General features: G+C 43.6%; 1 protein-coding gene across 2 annotated transcripts in view; it reads right to left on the reverse strand.

Moving 5' to 3' along the window:
• Positions 1–20297, reverse strand: part of sorl1 (sortilin-related receptor, L(DLR class) A repeats containing) — a 75425-nt gene that overhangs the window by 25145 nt on the left and 29983 nt on the right. For both annotated transcript variants that reach the window (XM_035621694.2, XM_047335858.1), the window contains exons 7-16: positions 17628–17729; positions 16898–17067; positions 11491–11683; positions 10823–10940; positions 5867–5940; positions 4923–5011; positions 4238–4416; positions 2589–2775; positions 1190–1318; positions 788–873 (exon numbers count right to left, since the gene is read on the reverse strand). In XM_035621694.2, the coding sequence (XP_035477587.2) occupies positions 788–873; positions 1190–1318; positions 2589–2775; positions 4238–4416; positions 4923–5011; positions 5867–5940; positions 10823–10940; positions 11491–11683; positions 16898–17067; positions 17628–17729 (1327 nt within the window). The remainder of the gene's footprint in view (positions 1–787; positions 874–1189; positions 1319–2588; positions 2776–4237; positions 4417–4922; positions 5012–5866; positions 5941–10822; positions 10941–11490; positions 11684–16897; positions 17068–17627; positions 17730–20297) is intronic.

Raw genomic sequence — 20297 nt, forward strand, 5'->3', positions numbered from 1 at the left:
GGCCAGAGTAGTTTTTATGAGAAAAATATCCAAATTCTCAGATTTCAGATTCTTAGATTTTCAGTTTCTTTGCTCCTCTGGTTTCTTCGTGATGCGAGATACTTTATGTTTATGGACATTGTTCATACAATTACAACACAATGGAGAATTTCAAATCATTGAAGGAGTTCGGTTATACACAAGATCATTTCACAAACAATTTTCATTCACAGACTCACTCTTACCCGACCAAAGAGTTATATAATCTGTACCTTCACGTACATCCTGCCAGAGGTTTTCATCATCTGTCATAATAGGTGTTAAAAGAAGTGTAACTTTTGTATGGCTCTTTCACTTTCCACCACCCAGTCCCACCTTACAGGGAGTTTGTTTAAGCAAAGTAAAACTCTCATTGATTCACAGAGTTTGTATAATCTGAGACGTGTGTATGACGTGCAGTCGACTAGGAGACACAGTGAGTCTCAGAACTCCCATCACACTGAGATTCCTTCAGCTGAAGTGAATTATTTGACAAACAAAGGACAGGTTATTCTAAGGCGAATGCGACCACTCCACGTTCAGTCTACAAACACACAGCGAAGACGACACGTTTGAGTCATGCCGGAGCATGAAGCGTGAACCTGTGGGCTCTCACGGGTACAACACAAAGACAGCACCGCAGCGCGCCAACAAAAGCAAGGGTGAGAAAACACTGCGAAGTAGCAAACATGGGGGGTTCCACGTGGAACCTTTAAGGGGTGTTATTCCATATCAAGTAAGTGTTAAACCTAGTAAAGCCGCGGGTTACCTCCGACAGGACAAGGCAGCATCTCTCCATCCAGCCTGGACTCCACATCTCCTCCACTGCAGCTGTCCCCCGGGACCCTCCTGTAGCTGCAGCACCAACGAAAAGCCTTTTCTTCAGTCGGACGCTCTGCGCTCTTATGTCACATAGTCTTACAATAGCAGTCATGCAAAGGCTTCGTTTTAACTCATTAACATAATAGAGATAGATGACTGGATTTCCTAATCATCATGTAACAATCAGCAGGTAAGGGGTTCATCTCTGTGCTGCATTTGACCTCAGCTTGGAAATGAAGGTCAAATGAAACCCTTCAACTATCCCCTTGCGATGTTTGATGTTTTAGTTCAGCAGACATTATGCTACGAAGATCACACAAACAAATCCAGGCGGATAACTGCAGCTCACCCTTTGCTGCGCCGGTATGTTGTACCAATAGGACACGGTACTGGAGGAGCGTAGAGGTCACCGAGGAACTCAGGGTCAGGCACGCACACCTGCAGGGACAGGTCTTCACTCAGCTTGAAGCCGTAGTCACTGGAAGGAACAAGAAGAGGAGGGGGAGGATGGGAGGAAAACAAGCGGCCAGTTAGCTCTGCCATCTGGTTGCTGGCGGCAACCCTTTCAAAACAGACTCCAGATCAGTTGAGATTGGAGCTTCAGGATCAATAAACATGTGCTCGGTGGGTTTGGGTTGAAAAGTACAGAGCACGACCGACATATCGGTTGGCAGATAATATCGGTATTAATATTGGTATTAGCATTTATGTTGCATTCAAGTTCTATATATTTGTTTGTATTTGTGTTTATTTATAGTTATTCATGATAAAGTTTATGGTTAAACTAAAATATCAAGACTCAATTTCATATTTTTTTCATAAAGGTTTGATAATGACATTTTAGGAATTATTGACAGATTAATATATATATATATATATATATATATATATATATATATATATATATATATATATATATATATATATATATAATATATATATAACATATAACAATATAATATATTAACATCGGCCGATGTATCGGTATCTGCAATCTTGTACTCCCTAATATCGATATCAACTTCAGTCCCCAAAAGTCTGTATTGTTCCGGCTCTAGCAATGTTTTGGGTTGCAAGTATTGAAATCAAATTATCTACTGTACGTCTAATATGACTAGATGTCCCAGCCACAATAACGCTAATGAACATAGATTTTGATATTTAACTCTATTTATTTAAATAATCATTTTAGCCAAGTCATGGTAATTTGCTGCGAGACAATTTTCTCGTCTTGAATCTAGTAGCCGTTGACCAATTAATAATAAATGTAATAATAATGATTTTATGGACAGATTTATGCAGCTACAAATATTAACAAAAATATGCATTGAACAAAAAAAATTCACTTGTCAACAAATATGTAGGTGAATATGGAATGGCAATATGACAGTCTAGATTTATATAAATCTTAATGAGTTTGTCCTACACATTGGATTAAGTCTGTAATGTCACTGCAACGGAACACATCACAGTCAATCTAGAACAAACATAAGTCAAGTAGTTCTGCATTTAGACAGAACAGTGTGACCTGGTTCATTATAATATCAAACAATTCATTCTGTATATTTTGCAGGGACGAGACATCCCACACCATGTGTGTTGTATCTCGTTTCTCTCCCTCGGGTAACAGAAGCTGCAGTCCAACCTGAGTCTCCTTTATTGATGGATATAGACGCACAACTAGTTCCATCCTGGACGGACAGTGGAAAATCTTTAACAAACACTGATGAGGTGTGTGTGCCCCTAACCATTCATAGTCCTGGCGTGTGCAGGAGCAGTTGGCAATGGTGACGGGCCGGTCGAAGTCCTCGCCGTTAAAGCACGTAGCGTGAGGAGCTCGCCTCTTAAACGTGATCTCTCTGCCCAGCAGACACTCGTTCCCGTGCTCGTCTGACGGAGACCAGCGCTTGTAGTCCGCGTCGGAACACGGCACACCTGGGAGAAAAAAACAATATGAAAAGATACAGATAATTGATGTCGACATGGAGCGAAAAGTTACTTGCTACATTGAGATCCTTGGTGGTCTTTTTGTCCTCATCACAAGTCTATTTTCCTCTTTTTCCTCCAGCCAAGTAGAGGAATTCCATCTGGTAGCGTTAATTTAAAGGTCTACAGCTCTTAAAGAACACCTAATGATATGTATATTACTCTCCTTTCCACGCCCAGTTACTATAGATTTCGCTATAATCAGCACACAGCAATGTCTGCTGGAAACTTCCGTACAACATACAGGCATTACCATATTATACTGTATTAGTAATAAATACTACAGTCGGTAGCTTTTATGGAGTGCTTCTACCTTTCACAGTGAGTTTTTTTTACTTAAGTATGTCTTTAATTAGCTCAATACCTACTTGAGTTCCCCATTAAAAAAATTGTCAACTGAAAGTTGTTCTTGTGCTACATTTTCTTAGTTTTTAAGAAAAAAATTAATTTCTGCATGGTGAAGATTTTCTTCTCTTTTTCCCTTTGGCTGCTTTGACTAATTTCTTGAATAGAAATGTGTCGACTTTCTTAAGTTGCCATGCCAAGTGTAACTGATCCTGATGACAATAAGGAGAACCGAATTTTCAAGGGGAATTGTAGAGAGACTGACTTTTACGACATCAACACTTGGTCCAACTTAATATCGTGGATCCACAAACCAACAATTCAATGAGGAGGTGGTGCAAAAAAACAAGACTCAACGTTAGTTACATGACAGTGGTTCTGCCCTGCACACTCAAACATTTCTCAACGCATCACTTAAGGAAGTAATACAACAAATTCATCCACCGTAAAAGGGAGCATTTGAAGAAAACAACGCGACAGTGTTTCACTCAGGTTGGTTACAACCCCACTCATCAGAATTTCATAAGGTCCTCAGTTATCGCTGAAAAAAAAAAAATTGCATAGAAACAAAAATCTAAAGATGTAAAGAGGTGACTGCGGCAGACACATTCTATTTATCTAGGATTCAATGCCGTTAAAAAAAAAAAGGCGTGCACAACGACAACAGATTAGAGTTGACGCTTTAGATGTGACGCTTTACACTGCAGACACTTTGGTGCCTCTGATGTAATACTGTGTTTGAATAAAAAATGCAGACTGTCCATAGGCTGGTATATTCTGTAGGGTACATTTCAAAATTGGACAGAAAGATCGCACTCCTGATCGTGAATTGTGAGTGTGTGATAAAGAGTCATGTTCAATTTTTTGGAAGATTGCCCACTACAAGTATTTAGCAAAAGTAAATAACGTGAGTTTATTTAACAGGCTTAAAGTCTTTGCTGGAAACGTGTTTCAATTCAACAATACATTCATATCGAAAGGTGCATGAATAAAATCTCACTACCACAGCCGCAATACAAACCCACAGACAGCTGTTGAGTATTTCCAACATCAGACGCAGACCTACCCAGGACGTCCGACGTGTTGACCTGGAGGATGAGCCAGCTGTGTCTCTGGTTGGCGTAGGAGCCGAAGATGGTGAAGATGGTGCTCTTCTCCCCCGGCTCCGTCAGCAGCTGGTAAACGTACACCTCCCTGTCGGAGAACGGAAAGTCGGTCCAGGTCTCCCCTTCGTTGGTGCTGAACCTGGCGGGGACACGGCCAGAATTTGAATCACCCTTCAGATGAACCGATTCATTTCAACCCAGACCCAGGTTAGTCTAAAACTAGGGGGGGGGGAACTAAATTTTCTCTGCATGTAAACAAAATGAATGTATTGTATCAGGTGGACATCAGCAGTCTGCAGTGTTGCTGTTGGCATGAAGATGTTTTATTAGACTTCTGTTAACTGAAGGTTTATTTGGGTTTTTTTTCCCCGTCTACATCAAGCTGCTTCACATTCCTACAATCTGCTGCTGCTTATTTATGAGCACGTCCGCTGGGGCATGCGCTGCTTCATGTGCTCCACTCTCCAGATTTCCCCAAAGTGGTTTGGGGATTTCAAATGGAAACCGTCCAGCCTCACTGGGTTTTATGTTTGAAGCCGTTCTGTTTAGCTGCAGCCGACTGAATGACAGACCCTCGCGTCTGAGCTCATATTTGAAGGGTTTTCCTGCACTGGGAAAATATTTGAACGGGCCATTTGGACTTACTTCAGATGTGTGGTGGCGCCTCCTTGTGGGATAGCCATCAGGATACCACCGTGGTCACCCCATGTGTAGAAATGAGGGCCTGCCAGTGACTGGATTACAGAAGGCATGGACAGTTAACTGTCAGAACATACAGAGCGTTACAGGCCATATAACTGTTGATCTTTGCCCGGAAATATTCTGTCTTAGACTTAGCTGGAAGAGAAAATCATAAGACATTTTAATGGCACTTGAAATCTTCAGACAATCCCAATTTCCTTAACGTGATCCAATCACAACAGAGCAGGGCTAAACTGAAAGGTGCCCACTTAGAGCAGCAGCTTCATCTTTTACCAGAAAAAAAAAATCATTTCACTGATTTTGTGCAAACTTTTGGAGAATTGTGTCTTTAATTTGGGGGCAGATCATATTCGAAACAAACACTTGTAATTGGGGGGGGGGGGGGGGGGGTTCTGCATGGAAGCAACAAATTCAGAGTGTTCAACAAAATATTTTTAATGTTGAAGAGGTTTAATGTTTCATTTAAAGCTGCATTAGTTCATATTTTCAAATGTTGGGTTTACATCTTGTTGTTCTTTTGCTCCAAAGAAGAATATTCATTCAATTATTGTAGATTTAAAGACCTCAAAGACCAAAGTGTCAAAAGGTTAATTACAGAATTTTGAAGGAAAGGCTCATGAAAAAGATGATATTCCAAAGAGTGTCTCTCTCTAGCATTCAATCTAATATTAAAATAATAATGAAAATACTCTATCTATAAATTATTCAGTATACGCAATAATCCCAGGGCACCGATTCAAAAACGAAAGAGGAAATTAAGGCAAAAATGCAGATATGTCAATCAGGCTACATTAGCAGGCACTGAAATTAAAAATTCATTGGGACATTTCAAAACGATTTTAGCAGACTGTGTGTTTCCTGTCGTCCGTGACAGATTTGATACTGACCTCTCTCCACCTAGCACCGGCACTGCTGGATACGTACACATTGGGTTTGCTGGCCAAGTTCTTGCCCACAGATCCTGCAATCAGAGGAGAAACAGACATTTCACACACCCGGACTTTACAGGGGCTTTTCGCCTGAATATTACAGTCTTGATGCGTCCGCTGTTGTTGCTTTTTTCGCTGTTGGAAAAAAAGTGTAACCCTAGAACTCAATCCATTGCCTTCTGCATCTTTTTCATGCATGTGGCCGTTGCATGCACGGGCAAAATACTTTCCTCTGCTGAAAATGCAGACGTCCAACACACACAGGAATGGAAGTTTTCTTTCTTCATTGTTTTCAGAAAATTACTCAGAGCCTCGTGACTCTGTGACGCTGTAATAGGTGCCGGCCAAAAATGAACAAAGTAGACATCTCTTCTGTTCATTTTTTGACTTTGACATAAATCAGGTTTGCAACTGTTACCTACTGCCTGCAGGATGTAACCATATGCTTGCACAACGAATGCTTTCACCTTCTCGCACCTATTCGGCTTTCAGACGAAAAAACGACGACTTGCAGTTTGGTTACATTTACATTTGAGAGCGTTGCGATCTTGGGCCTTGTTAAAAACTCACTTGACAAAGTTCAGCTTCAAGCTGTCAAGGTACAAAACCTCTACAAAGCCGCGGCGCTTGACTCGACTCAGATGTTGCCGATACCAGCTCTCGTACACACGTCCGGTACATGCGAAAGGAAGGCTGCAGAAAGGAGACCACTGGTGAGCTTCAGGACGCACCAGATTGCGTTCATGAGTCACCGCAGGCTCACTGCTTGTCTGGATATTGCTGCTGACTCTGGAGAGACTCACTGCTGCAGTATGGCTGAGTTACATAACTTTTAGCGTCTGTTACTGTCAACAATTGTTTGGATTCGACTTCTTTTATCATCTCCAGGTTGTTTCTTATATCTGCTACATAGACATGAGATTTGTTGTGGGGGGATAGTGCGGCATACTGTTTTACTCTTTACTTTGTGTGCCCTGTTAGAAGTCCAGACCGGGCATGACACTCCTGACTCTGCCGGCACCCAACTGTGAGATGAGCTTCGAATTTTGTTTTTGGTCCTTTGCATTTTTTCCAAAGTAAGCGTTAAAAGTGGCAAGAGGGTGGTGTTGTGGAATTTCATCATGCGAGCAGAGTGAGAGTGTAAGTGTTGAGAGATGTGTCTAGATGTCCTGGACGCTGGAGGCCACACCTTTTAAGGTGTTCTGTGACATCATCGTCACAGCCATTACAGTTGATTCCAAAAGGGAAAAACAAACATGAACCCCAATCTCCATCTAGTAGACGATGGGATGTTCTGCTGGACGGATTCAAATGTTGACCTGCTGGTGAGTCACAAAGTACGAGAACCCTCTGAAGACCTCTTGGGTAAAATTGTGGCGAGGCAAAGATCAGAGCAAAGTTCTAAAAACATTTCGAAAGCATGGAGTGTTCCCTGGAACTCCTTTTGGCCATCCGCCCATAGTAAGTAACCAGGACAGTCACCTAGCACCCAACAGCCTGACTGCCTCCGAAGTCCTCTGCAGAAATGAACGGACCAACATCTGGGCAGCATTCCATCACGGAGGCCCTTATGGTAGAGTGGTTGGAGAGACGCCACTTAGAGTAAAAACCATATGACAGCCAGTGTGGAGTTTGCCAAATGGCATTTGAAGGAGTCTGACAGCATGAGGGGAAAAAAAGATTCTGTGGTCACATGCACCAAATAGAATTGCCACCTCTCAGCTGTTCCCCCTCCATCGACCAGTTGAGTTGCACTTGACATCCAAGTCTGGCCAGACTCCCATGAAGTTTATATAGAGAAAACCTTGAAGCTAGTTCTTTTTTGAATAGTGATATAGGGGTTTTAGAAATAAATTGATTTGATTGACTAGTTTCGCTTTATGTCTATTGTATTAGTGTGTACGTTCCCCGAGAGAAACACAAAACAGATTCCCGTTGTGTGTGGCCACATGCTTGGCCTATGAAATTTGGACACAATCTCGCCTTCTGTTCCTGAGCTAGGGCGTTGAATAATGGACAGAGGAGTGTTTTTCTGCCGAACATAATGAGGTGAGGTTGACCTGTAACTTTTTGTTAATATCAAATTGCCATCACATCATCCCTTTTCTCCTCTAACACATTTGTGTGAAGGATTGTCATAATTGGGGCATTAACTCTTGAGTTGTGGCCAAGACCATGTTATATGAGGTCACAGTGACCTTTGACCACCAAATTCTCACCCCTCCCCCCAAATGTAATGCCTCTGGCGACGGCTGACGTGGAGGCATAAAAATGAACACAGCGCCTGGTGAACATCAGGTACTGCTCATCACCTGGCTAATGCCACCCCAGCAGTGAAGCATCGTCATCATCATCATCATCATCACCATCATCAAATTAAGCTAATTGAAGCTTACAGCGGGGGAGGCTATAAAAAGCTAAATGCTTCCATCTTGGAATAAATTTTCCCTGTCCGACATGTCATTAAGAAATGGCAGTTAGAGGGAAGAAGAGTGAAATACTAGGGAACGAAACAAAAACGGTCTTCCAGATGTTTTTATGAAAGTTGTATGAAACTGCAGGTCTGTGCCATCCCTCTCATGAGCTGCAGGAGAGTTTATCTGACGCAGGAGTGGCGTTGCACCCAGTAGCAGAGTCGTCAGAGGGAAACGCATCATAAAAGTCAATTTGTCCAATATGCAGAGCAACATCTGGAGAAGTGAGTGTTGTTTCAGAAGAGTGCTGTGGGCAGATGGAGCTGAACCTGAGCTCTTTGGCCACAATCACCAAAGGCGTGCTTGGAGAACACACTCCCTCCTGTGTAAAAGCTGCGAGTGGAAACATCATTCTTTGGGGTGGTGTGGCAGCCAGTGGCCCAGCAAGAGTTGTGCGGAGCGGAGGGAGGAATGGATTACACTCAATACCTGTAAATTCGGCGTTGCAAATGTCAAGTAAAGAGACCGAAACTGAAAAGAAGCTGGCTTCCAAATCAGGAAAATGAAGCCACAATTATTTTTATTTTTTTGGGGGCAATTTTGAATATCTGTTTGCTGCAGGATTGGATTGACTTTGTTTCCCTTCCTACTGTACATCAGCAAAATATGGCGATCACCCACGCTGTATGTGTTGTCTGACACTCTCATGTTCCGTTTAATGTTTCACTTAAAGCGTAAGCAGTAAGCGATTCTAAAGCAACACAGGCTTTGTAAAAATCAGCAAATATTTCCTCATGGACCGCAAGCTGTCCGTTCTGGTTAAGCGCCGGGGAAAAAATCTGGCTTTTCAGCTCAGCCCTCGCTCTATAAATCAAAAACAAAATAATGGTGCGGACCGCACCACACAAGACCGCAAGCGCAGTTTGTAGACATCACTCGGTGGCGGGTGACGGTGCGCTTTTGGCCTAGTGGTTAGTGCGTCGGACTCCCATTCCTGGGACCAGGGTTCGTGGCCCGGCCAGAGCAGTTGAAATCACAACGACAACAAAGAAGAAGAGACAAGCTCTCTCCAAAATCGCTTACTGCCGCTTTAAGGTGCCGTCTATTATGAAATGGAATAACAAACAACCTTGAATTTGTATATATAAATTAGAAGTTTGTACTGTATATATGAAGGAAAATGTTCTCCGACGTTTGGAACCACAATAATAATCTCACACCAGCGTTTTCGTCAAGCGCGCAGAGGAATGAGCAGTCGTGGTTGGTTGTGTACGCAAACATGATTGTATAGTTTGTGTAGCCGCGGCGTGCTTGTGCTCATGAGTGTGTTTGACCCGCTGAGGGCCTGCTGGGGGCTGCAGCAGTGATTAGCCCGTCTGTTTGAGAGCGATAATGAAGTGAATGGCACCAGCCACCGCCACTCGTCCATCCTCAGCTCTCTCCCTCTCGCCGTGCCCATTATCTCGTAAGGATTTAATTAGAGGGACTGTCTGACACTGGAGAGCGTCAACACATCAGCGTTTCCCACCAGCTGCGAGGAGGCAACTTGGCTTCCAGCTGCAGGGAGAGTCTTCTCCTTTCTGGTGAATTCTATTTTGCAACATGTTTTCTCATCCTATTTGGATTGTGGCTATGTTTGACAGGCACACCAAACCTCAAAATACTGACACAACAAAGCAACAAGTCTTTCGTAAATTCCTCACAGGATGCAACCACATTTGCTGAGTTTTAGGAAGTGGGTATGACAACGAAAGTCAGAAACACCTGTCAGGCACCGCAGAGGAAGGCCAGTCTTTATGGCTTGTTTCGAGCGTAGGACGGATTTATCCGTGTTATCAGAAGAGGAGGAAGTTGGTAATTAAGCCTAACAGCAGTGACAGGATGCAACCACACAGAGTTTTAGGAAGTGGGTATGACAAAGAAATTCAGAAACACCTGCCAGGCACCGCAGAGGAAGGCCAGTCTTTATGGCTTGCTTCGAGCGTAGGGCGGATTTATCCGTGTTATCAGAAGAGGAGGAAGTTGGTAATTAACCCTTACAGCAGTAACACAAGCTCTGTCGGTGAGGCATTCCTCCAACAGGTGGCACCCAAAGTCTCTTCATCTGACTTGACTTGGGAGATACTCCAGACAAATTCACTCAAACTTTTTATAGAAGATTTCTGGTAGTGGTCCAGAAGGAATGAGATTTCTGCTGCTTCAGGACGGGTTGAAAATACAATCCTCGGTTAAACTAGCCTAAACTAGTCTAATACACAAATGCGTATTACTCTGGGACATCTCGGCTCATTTTCGATTTCCAAAATGCCTCCGGACGCAATTGAATAGACCTACAACCAGTGAGAGCAACGAATCATGTGACGTCTGTGGAGCGACACGGAAATGTCAAAAGACCGGAGCAGAGAGGAGATGTTTCACATCGCAATTAAAGTCATGTGGATTCACGTGGAGTGAAAAATAACGATGTCAACATCTGCGATGTTGGTGCTTGTTGTCCCACCTGTGGCCATGATGACTCCGGGAGCAGAATCCTTGGATAAGATGGGCATCCTCCTCAGCTGGATGTTGAACAGCTGGCTCCAGCGCTGAGCCAGGTGAAGAGAGCAACCTTTACTGAGCTGAAGGAGACGGGAGGAGAGAGGAGTCACATGGTGCCGTGTAGTTGTTTGCTTCCGCTCTTTTTCTTTCAGCTTTAGCCCTCTGCAACATCGGAACAAGTCTAACCCAACCTTCCTGCTCCCTGTAATTATACTGCCACTCTTGGATCAAAGAGGGCCGAGCTCTGTCTACTACAAAAGAGGTGAGGTGAAAAGAAATATTGGTTTGCCAGTCCATTGGGCTGATATTGGATTTCACAATCGGGATCGTCTACCTCTACTATGAGGGAGCGTTCACGCCATACAGCACCATCAAGAGTTAGTTTGCATCACGTTGTCTTAATAAGCTGACAATATCAATAGAATATCAGTGGTCTGACGTTTTGATATCAAAGGCCATTCGATGTCACAATGGGAAAGTTGTGGATGTTGGATATGAGCAACAAACATACAAGCTAAAATCCAGCAATATTGATCGGGGCTTGGTGATATGACTGACTAATACTGTATGTTATGGCTACAGAAGTGCTAATCTCTACGGCCGATTCCCTTGTGTCGCAACGGGCTGTACCTGACAGTCCACAGTTCCTCCCAGGCTGTCGGCAGCAGGTGGCTGAAGCAGCTCCCACGTGCCCCCCTTGTCGAAAGTGATGACGGACCGCATGTTGTTCTCGCTGGCCGAGCCATTGATGAGCGTGGCGATGAAGACGCCTCGCAGCCCCTCCACGCGATGCAGGTCTGCAAAGGGCTCATTGGCAAAGTACCTGAAACCCAGAGGGGATAAATGATGCTAGAGTCAGGGAGCAAACAATTGTTTTTGTCTGTGTGCCACAGTGTCTGATAAATCTACAAATTAAAGGGGGAGTAAGGCTGAAAGCTGCACGTGTGTTTGTACACAGCCTTGGCTCTCTGAATAGCAAACAGAGTGGCTGGGAACCAATCAGCGAGCGGGGGGGGTGGGGGCATGTACAAAGGTCATGTAAGTTTTGAATGGATTTTGGCACTGCAGATGAGAGACTGAAAGATGGTGGTGTTGTGGAACGCTGGCCGAAGACCAGCCTATGATCCGACATGTGGTACGAGCTGTGTTAATATTGGTGAGTGTTTGCAACAGTGGCGACTGCGTGGTCTGACTGGGAAAGAGATTCAGCCCGGGACTCATCTGCCGGGACATCGAACGACAAGCACAGAAATGCATGCTTTTTTTTTTTTTCAAAAGAACTGCGCCACTGCCAATGCAGAACCGGTTTAGTGTTGTCTCCTTTCGGATAAACCACCCTACAATTTAACAGGTCTGAGAACCAAATGTTACATTGTCCACACTCCACACCAGTTGGTGGTGGTAATGACTGACCACTGGGTAAGACCCACTGGACAGTTCATCTGACCACTGATGGCCGATGTCTGATGGTGTACAGACCTGAAGACTGCAGAGGTTGCTCTGTTACTGTAAATCAGGTCGGTAATCTCAAATTATTATTGATCAAGCAGGTAGGCAGTAACTGCCATGGCAGCTTTCTGCATAATTCAAAATGCAATGCAAGGCAACGTTCAATTCAGTCCTTTGTTTGGTGACATTTTAGATTATAAGGTTTGTTTTGCCTCAATTATGACTGATTATTAGTAACTAAAAGAGGCTCTTTGTGGGATTGTAATGTTGCTTTGGCAATACACATCTGTGAATTTCAGGACTAGAGCTTCTATAGGAGCATTTTCTTTGTGTGTTGTTGCATTCAAAAAGCAACAGCCTTTCTGACTCACACTGACTCCACTTTGAAGAATCAATAAATATACAGTATAGAATGAATTCACACACACATAAATTCTAAATGTAGTCTATAGGTTTCTCTATCAAACATCCCATTAACATACTGCCGGTGTAACAGCCCTAAATATACCCCCTCCTGTTTTATACCCCGGGGTATAAACTGGACTAGCCCAGAATATACCCGGGTTTAAAACTGGCTGGGCAATTTAATGCCGGAATCTGGACTAGAGAGGTATATTCTGGGCTAATCCAGATAATACAAGACCAGAATATAACCAAGGGTATAAATAAAGCTCGCCCACTTTAACACTATAGTTTGTCGGTGGGTTAATGTGGTCTGCTACACCTGTACAGCCATCAGAGGCAACATGGGCTCCAGCGTCTTGCCTGAGGACACTTTGACTGACGGAGGAGCAGGGGACAGAACCACCAACCCTCTGACCCCTCACTCAAAAACAAAAGAGGATAGACAGCTAAACTAAATGCATTCTGAAAAACAACTACACGGGGACCCAAATCAGAAGAAATCAAAGGTCCACGGCTTATTTTATTTCACAGAAGACACAGGGTCATAGAAACAAAGAGAATCCTAATTGGCAGGCATGTACGCGAGCCAACATTGTTTATGCCAAATCAACACGGGATCTCCCTCTTGGGATCACGGAGAGGACTGAGCCATGAATATAGAGCTCAGAGGTCAGACAGTGTTGTGGCTTCGGATCAATAAACTCTCTTTTGTTGGACAGGGAGCATTACAAGTCGATGTCTCCAAAGGCTTTGTCCTGTCAGTGTTATCAACAATGTGTAATGGGAACGAGAGATCCTTCCTGTCAGATCCCGGGGTTGCTATGGGAACATCTGAATTACAAGCAATGCAGTGTGCAAATCCCTGATTCTGTTTTTTGACTTTCCTTTTGGCAGCAGTTAGAACTCCAAGTCTCATAAGCTTTGTACACCTGGACTTGGGCAGTTTATCTGATTTGTCCTGACAGATCTCTTAAGCCCTCTCAGATTGGATTGGAAGCATCTATGAGCTGCCATCTTCAGGTCTCTACTGACAATGGCCGGGCCACTCAAGGAAGAGTCAGAAATTTGTCCCAAAGCCGCGCCAGCTGTACGCGTCATTGCCGTGCCAACAAGTGAACCACCTCCCCAGTCAAAAGGTGCTGCGGCCACCTTGGTTCGCCATAGGGATCGTATTAGCCAGATGTTGCGCGGTGCCTGGTGTTCACCAGACATCGTGTTGGGAGTTCTGCCCAATCTCTGTCTCATCAGCGCAGAGAATCTTTTTCCTCGTGGTCTCAGATTTATTTCAATGATGTTTGACAAAGACTAAGCAGGCCGACATGTCTTTTGCTCAAGGTAGTTTTTTCGTCTAGCCGCTCTAAGGTCTGATGAAAGGCTGCTAAGATGGTCGCCCTTCCAGTACTTTCTCCCCTTTCAGTCAAAGACTTCTGAAGATCTGTTGAGTGACCGTTGGGCCATTGGTAAATGCCTCAACCAAAGCCCTTCTTACCAGGTATCAGACTGGACCTGGTGGTTCCAAACTTCGTCTATTTCACAATTATTGGAGACACTCAAAGTGCCTCACCACAGTTTTGTCACAGAATGGTTTTGGATTTTGTCCTGACATGCAGTGCGAATGGTTTGTTGGCATTCTAAACCATGCCACAGGTGGACTCCAGCCACAGTGCCACAACAAAGGGTCGGAATGTTCCTGTAAATTAGGGAATTCCGTTTTTGATTTTAAATACATTTTAAATAAATGTTTCCACTCATAGAAAACTTGGGTGTACATTGATGGGCAAAAATGACAATTTCCCCATTTTAAAACTAAATATACAAGTGTTAAGTTTGCAATTTTGACTGGATGACACACACCGGCCTTCACCAGCAGAGGTTTGCCCACTTGTGTTCAATCCAGATAACACAATACTGTCGTTTGAGGTGGCCATCTTGTCAGAATCAATCATAGTTTAATGTTGCACACAACATGATTCTGTTGGGGTGAACCTGAACTTCTCCTCCTTTTCTTTCCCAGTCAGTGGAATACGGGTGAGCGTGAGGACAAGCAACACGCACAAAGCAACGCTGCACCTGAATATGTGATTATGCTCATGACTTTTGTCAAGAATCACAGAGATCCATAATGTAGAGGAGCATCAGCACTTTGTAAGTGAGGACTGAGCTGGATGCTTGTTGACTGATATAAGATTCGGGAGGAAAGAAAGATCAAAAGCAGCTGTTTTTACGTTTCCTGGCTGTGTAACGTTGAAATTCAGAATATAGAATGTGTGAAGGGTCCTTTAGTCTGACAGCAGTTCTCTCATAGACAGAGTGAAGGGACAGTGAAGAGACAACACAGGAAATATTCCCTCCATCAATCCATTAATGATTAATGGGCAAATGGTTAAGATAGTTGATCATGTTAAATACCTTGATGCAAACATCGACAGCAGTATTTCTTTTGAGAAAAAATGCTGAGCCCATTTTTACAAGAGATGTTCACCACGCCTCCACTTGCAAGCTCAACAAAATTTGGAGCGAGCCAAAAACATTCTGGAAACTGTGTCTGAGAGCGAGAGTGGAAAGCGTTCTGTCTTTTAACAGGATCATGTCGTACGGTAACCTGAACAGTGCGAGGAGGAACGCGCTGCAGCAAATAATGAACACGGCCTCCAAAATTATAGGAAACAAGAGCAGCTATGTGGAAAGTATGATGAACTCTTCGGAAGTAAAGCTGACAGAATAATGAGCGACCCCTCTCGTCCACCGTACAGTGAATTTTGGAATCTTGCCCTCTGGGAGACGTTACAGGTCGCCAATGGGAAATGGAACTATCTACAAGAAACCCTTTGTCTCAAGTTCTGTCAAGGTAATGAATGGAACGCGAATCCGGTAGACTGGGACACAGGGTGGTCCAGTTTATAGTGTAGACTTGGGTACTATGAATGTGTATAATGAGACAATGTATTGCATTTTCAGGTTTTTATGGCATTAACGGAATGCACAGTGAAGCTTTCCTATTTTTTCTTTGTTCCCGATCACCTTCTTATATAACTGTAAAGGAATCTCTGTCCGTCTCTCTGTCTGCAGTTCGATTTTCTCAACAACCACATGGCCATTTGACTTCAAACTTTTATGGGTGTGTTGCAGAGGAAACTAGGAAGTGCAGTGTTGTAGGTGACATTTCCTCTCACAACTCAAAAGACAAACAGGTGACGTACATGTTTTGAACAGGGAACTGCTCGAGCTGACCCTCAATATCGAAACAAAACAGTTCCTGGCACTAATAATAAATTTATTACTGGTATGAAGATAACAAAACAGTAAGATTATAACAAAAATGACAGCTATCACGGGGAGGATGCTGTATTTGACATCCTCTGTAGTTGGCAGTATGGTCACATGGTTGATATTTGACTCAACCCTGATGTGCCACATTTCATCTCTTCTTCACGCTAGAGCTCTGCGGATCCAACCGAATCACATAAAAAAATCATTAGCTGAGAAATATTAACTGGGTCACAAAAAAGTTGCACAGACTTGGGTTGAAAAGAGAAGAATGCTGCTTTTAAGCCAAGGGTTGTGTGCAGTATAATTTATGATGGACGTCTGTTGGTTGTTGTTTTTTTCACTTTCAGTGCCTAAAACCTTTCTGAAGCAGGATAGCAGTGGTTGTAGACTCACTTCAATAATAGTATAAATGATCAAAAATCTATGTCTGTTGTTTGAATCCAAATAGAAAGTAAACACTTGTTTTAATTAGCCAGCACCGTGAATATTGTCATGCCCAAAACACTTGGGTCCTGAACCAGAGATGGCTGGGAGCTACCTTTGCACTGCAAAGAGCCAGCTGAGGCGGTATCAGCCATGAGACCTGCTGGGTCCCTCTCTGTGAATGATCCAGGACAAGACCCAGAGCCCAGAAATATGGCAGTAAATGGACTTAGGGCTGTGGTTGCCAGTCAGAAGTAAGAAATGTGAACACTTCTTCCGCTGCAGGTGAAGCCAAGAAAAACATATAGCACGTGCGCAAGGACAGCGGCTGCCTCAGTGGCCCAGGCAAAGATTTTGTTTCAAAGTGGGTTCTGCATTTTATATTACTGATAAGTTTCAGTCTTTTGTCTCGGACAAGCCTAGCTGGTTTATGAGAAATGCAAGATAAGGTGTGTGTGTGTGTGTGTGTGTGTGTGCGCGCGCGCAGCACCTGATGAGTGTGTTGCTGCCAGAGCCCTCGGGACTGTAATAGAGCACGTTCTCCAGCGACAGGGAGAAGGACAGGCCCTGTGTGTCCGAGATGTAGAGGTGTGTGACGTTGTTCAGATGGTTCACGCACACAAACACTTGGTCCTCGGATGCGTCTGCAATGTAGTACTCCTGTTGAGAAGAGAGAGGGAGACACAGAGAGTGTGAGGGGTGGTGGTGGTGGTGGGGGGGGGGGGGGGGGGGCGCATATCGAGGTCGCTGACCCTATGTGGGATTAGACTGTGGACAGAATACATCATCAGACACAACGTGAAAAGGCTGGATAACTTGTATTCTGTCTGGAGCGGTGTGGGTGGTTCCGACGCCAACATGAGGAAGTCACTTGTGACATTTATTCTTAGATATGGGAACTATGGTATTCATACGCAGAGTGCTTCTTTCAAGTCAGGAGTGGAGTGGAGCTGGAGGATGCGATCATTTGGAAAAAAAATTTTTGACAGAATAAGAAAAAAGCTCCTGTATTTTGTAGGAATCTCATTCCAGCTAAATAGAGCGCGTCAGTAAACTCCTGTGTTTGGTATGAAGTGTTCCTGTGCGGCAACGTTCAGTGTTGGACCGAGAGAGGCCGTCCACCGCTGTGCTGCTGCATGGACTCATTTCATTCTGCGGCAAACCTCCACCTCCGATGCATTACTCTGAATCATTACTCAGCGTGTAGGAAGGAGACTCACTGTGATTGGATGGCGGGTCATAAACTGGGCAGCTTTCATCGGCTGGCGGTTGTAGGAGACCCAGAGTTGAACAGATGACGGATCGTGGCTGCCAAACAGCTTCTGTAGAGGCAAAGGACACAGACACGGCACAGTTCACTCGACTGTGCTCGTCACTCGTGTCGAACCGTTCCACATCCAGAGAGCAGCCAAGCGAGTAACATGTTGAGAAAAGTTTTGTTTTGTCGCCAGGTCCAACATGGACTGGAAATACAGGCTGTGAAAAAGTGTTTGAGTTAGCACGAATCCCGATGTCACAGACCAAGATGTTGATTGACCAGAAAGGGTCTTGTGACTCTCTGGATGTCCGGTCTCGTTTCAAGGAGACACTGCTATTCACAGAGATGTCTGTTGCTTTTCTGTATTAATATTCCAGGAGGACAGTGTTCACATGCTGAGTGAGTAAAAAACAAATGTCAAAAACTTGAAGAGACACCAAGTGGGCTGCAGAAGTGTTTGTGCTTGTTTTAATTCAACACCTATTTTTGACTGCCCCTGCCAATGTCACAGCCACTGTTGTTGATAGAAATAAAAAAAATCGTGGAAGGAAAGGTTTGAATGGATGTTTGATAGCATCAGATCTTACTGTTTGGGAACATGATCCAAATTAGAACTAATTATCAGAGCCAAATACACATTTTGAAGGATTTGGTGAAGGATATATCGTTGATAATACTATACAAAGTGTAAAGCTGCATTACTACTGCATTACTACCCCCGGCCAGTTCTTTTGCCATTTGGTCTCCCTGTACACGCTGTTCCACCCTGAGAAAACATTACAGAAGATGAAATAAACAACATGAAGTCACTGAAAGTTACAATAGCAGTCATCAACAACTTACGTTCTAACATAGTGACCTTGTTTGAGTGTGTGCGTGTGTGTGTGTGTGTGTGTGTGTGTGTGTGTGTGTGGGTGTGCGCGTGTCCCTCGTGAAGATTTGTGTACGTGCCTTAGCATGCCCAGTCACCTGCAAAGCATTTCAGCCTTTTCCATTCAGTCTATTGATTTATCCAATGCGGTGCCCCCACTGACTGTGTGGTGTGATGTGAAAAAAGTAAGGCAGCAGCTGTGCAGAGACACTTGGAAGTAAAGCACAGACAGAAATGTGTCTTCAGAAGGACAAAAGGACAAGGTCTTCAGGCCAGTTTACTTTGTGAGTCACGACGGAAAGTTGGACAGGGGATTGTCTGTGATGTATTTACACATGCAATCAAGCGGCAACTGCAAGTGAGCAACACTGTGTTCCTGATAACTCAAACTAATCCTCTCTGAACTACCACACCCTGGATTGAGACGTGGTTCATGGCAATTACAATCATTTTGAATGGTAAATAGAAATATACAGTAGAGTTCCAATAGCTGACACCGCAGGATCCTGGTATTCATCATTCAAAAATGGAGGAAAAAAAAAGCCGTATTGGCTGGATTAACAAGACTAATGCTGAGCAAACAGCTGTTTGGGAGAGAGTTTTCAGATCCTGAACGACGAATTGAAATTGAACAGTCTCGTAAAAAAAAAAAATGCAAAAAGTGATAAGAGAAAAACCGACAGATGTGACAAGCAACGGATTCCACTAATGGGGTACAGGGGAGCAGTGACCACTTCATATCAGAAGTGTGTACTGTAAGGCTTCCTAATGGTCATTTCTTCTTTATCTAAGAGGCTTTTATCAAGGGATTGTCCAGGGCTGAAAAAGTCAAAGCTAAAAAAAATACTCAGTAGCTCAGAAAAAGGACACAGTTGGTGGTATCAGTGCAGAAATAATATGGAGTAACGAATTTGTGTTTTTTTTTATAATGCTAAATACATTAGAGTTCAAAATATTCATTAGGAAAAAAAATACTGGTGTTGTACAGTCAATGCTGCATTTGTAGATAGCAGCAGAGTGAGACAGACAGCAATAATTGATAGATTCTATCAATGAGATTCATGTAGTCAGACCTGCATGCCTCTAAATCCAATAAACCTGTGCGTTTACTTGTGTTTTAGGGGAAGAGGGTGATAACCCTGTGCAATCCATCTTCAAACCTGTACCATCCCCAGAGAAAAGGAGAAAATTATTTTTAAAATATATATATATATATTTCTACTTAATCAGAGTGAATTGGTGGCCGACGTGCTCATTCAAGCCCCTGTCATTTATTGACCAGAGTACTGCAACTCCCACCTCAACCGTTTCACCCCACAAACCATGCAGTCCAGAATTCTCGCTAAACATTGGCTGTCCAACTCCCAAAAGATTTTCCACACCGATTTGCAGTTCAACACATTGGCTGGTGAAAGTATTTTTCTACAAGACAAACCTGGAAATTAACTTTCATTTAAAATGTTTGCGTCGGTTGGATTCACAGATGTTCCGATTTCAGTCTCAGAAATGTGCAGGCACTGCCGAAAATGCCTGATCTGGCATCGGCGAGTACGCAAATCTACGTATTGATCATATACCACGTCTTCAAAGTTTTACCAATATATAGCTGCCATTTTCTTTTACTGGTAATCACTTATTCTTCGCCGCTTCAAAACAGCAGTTGAGTTGTACTTTATGCCGTATGTGCTCTAACCATTCATCTCTCAGGTCGTCCCCAATTCCGACGTTCTGATATGAGAATTGTTAATTGCCAGTTGCTCA

Source organism: Scophthalmus maximus, chromosome 11 (genome assembly GCF_022379125.1).
Source record: "Scophthalmus maximus strain ysfricsl-2021 chromosome 11, ASM2237912v1, whole genome shotgun sequence".
In the NCBI taxonomy this organism is placed as follows: domain Eukaryota; kingdom Metazoa; phylum Chordata; class Actinopteri; order Pleuronectiformes; family Scophthalmidae; genus Scophthalmus; species Scophthalmus maximus.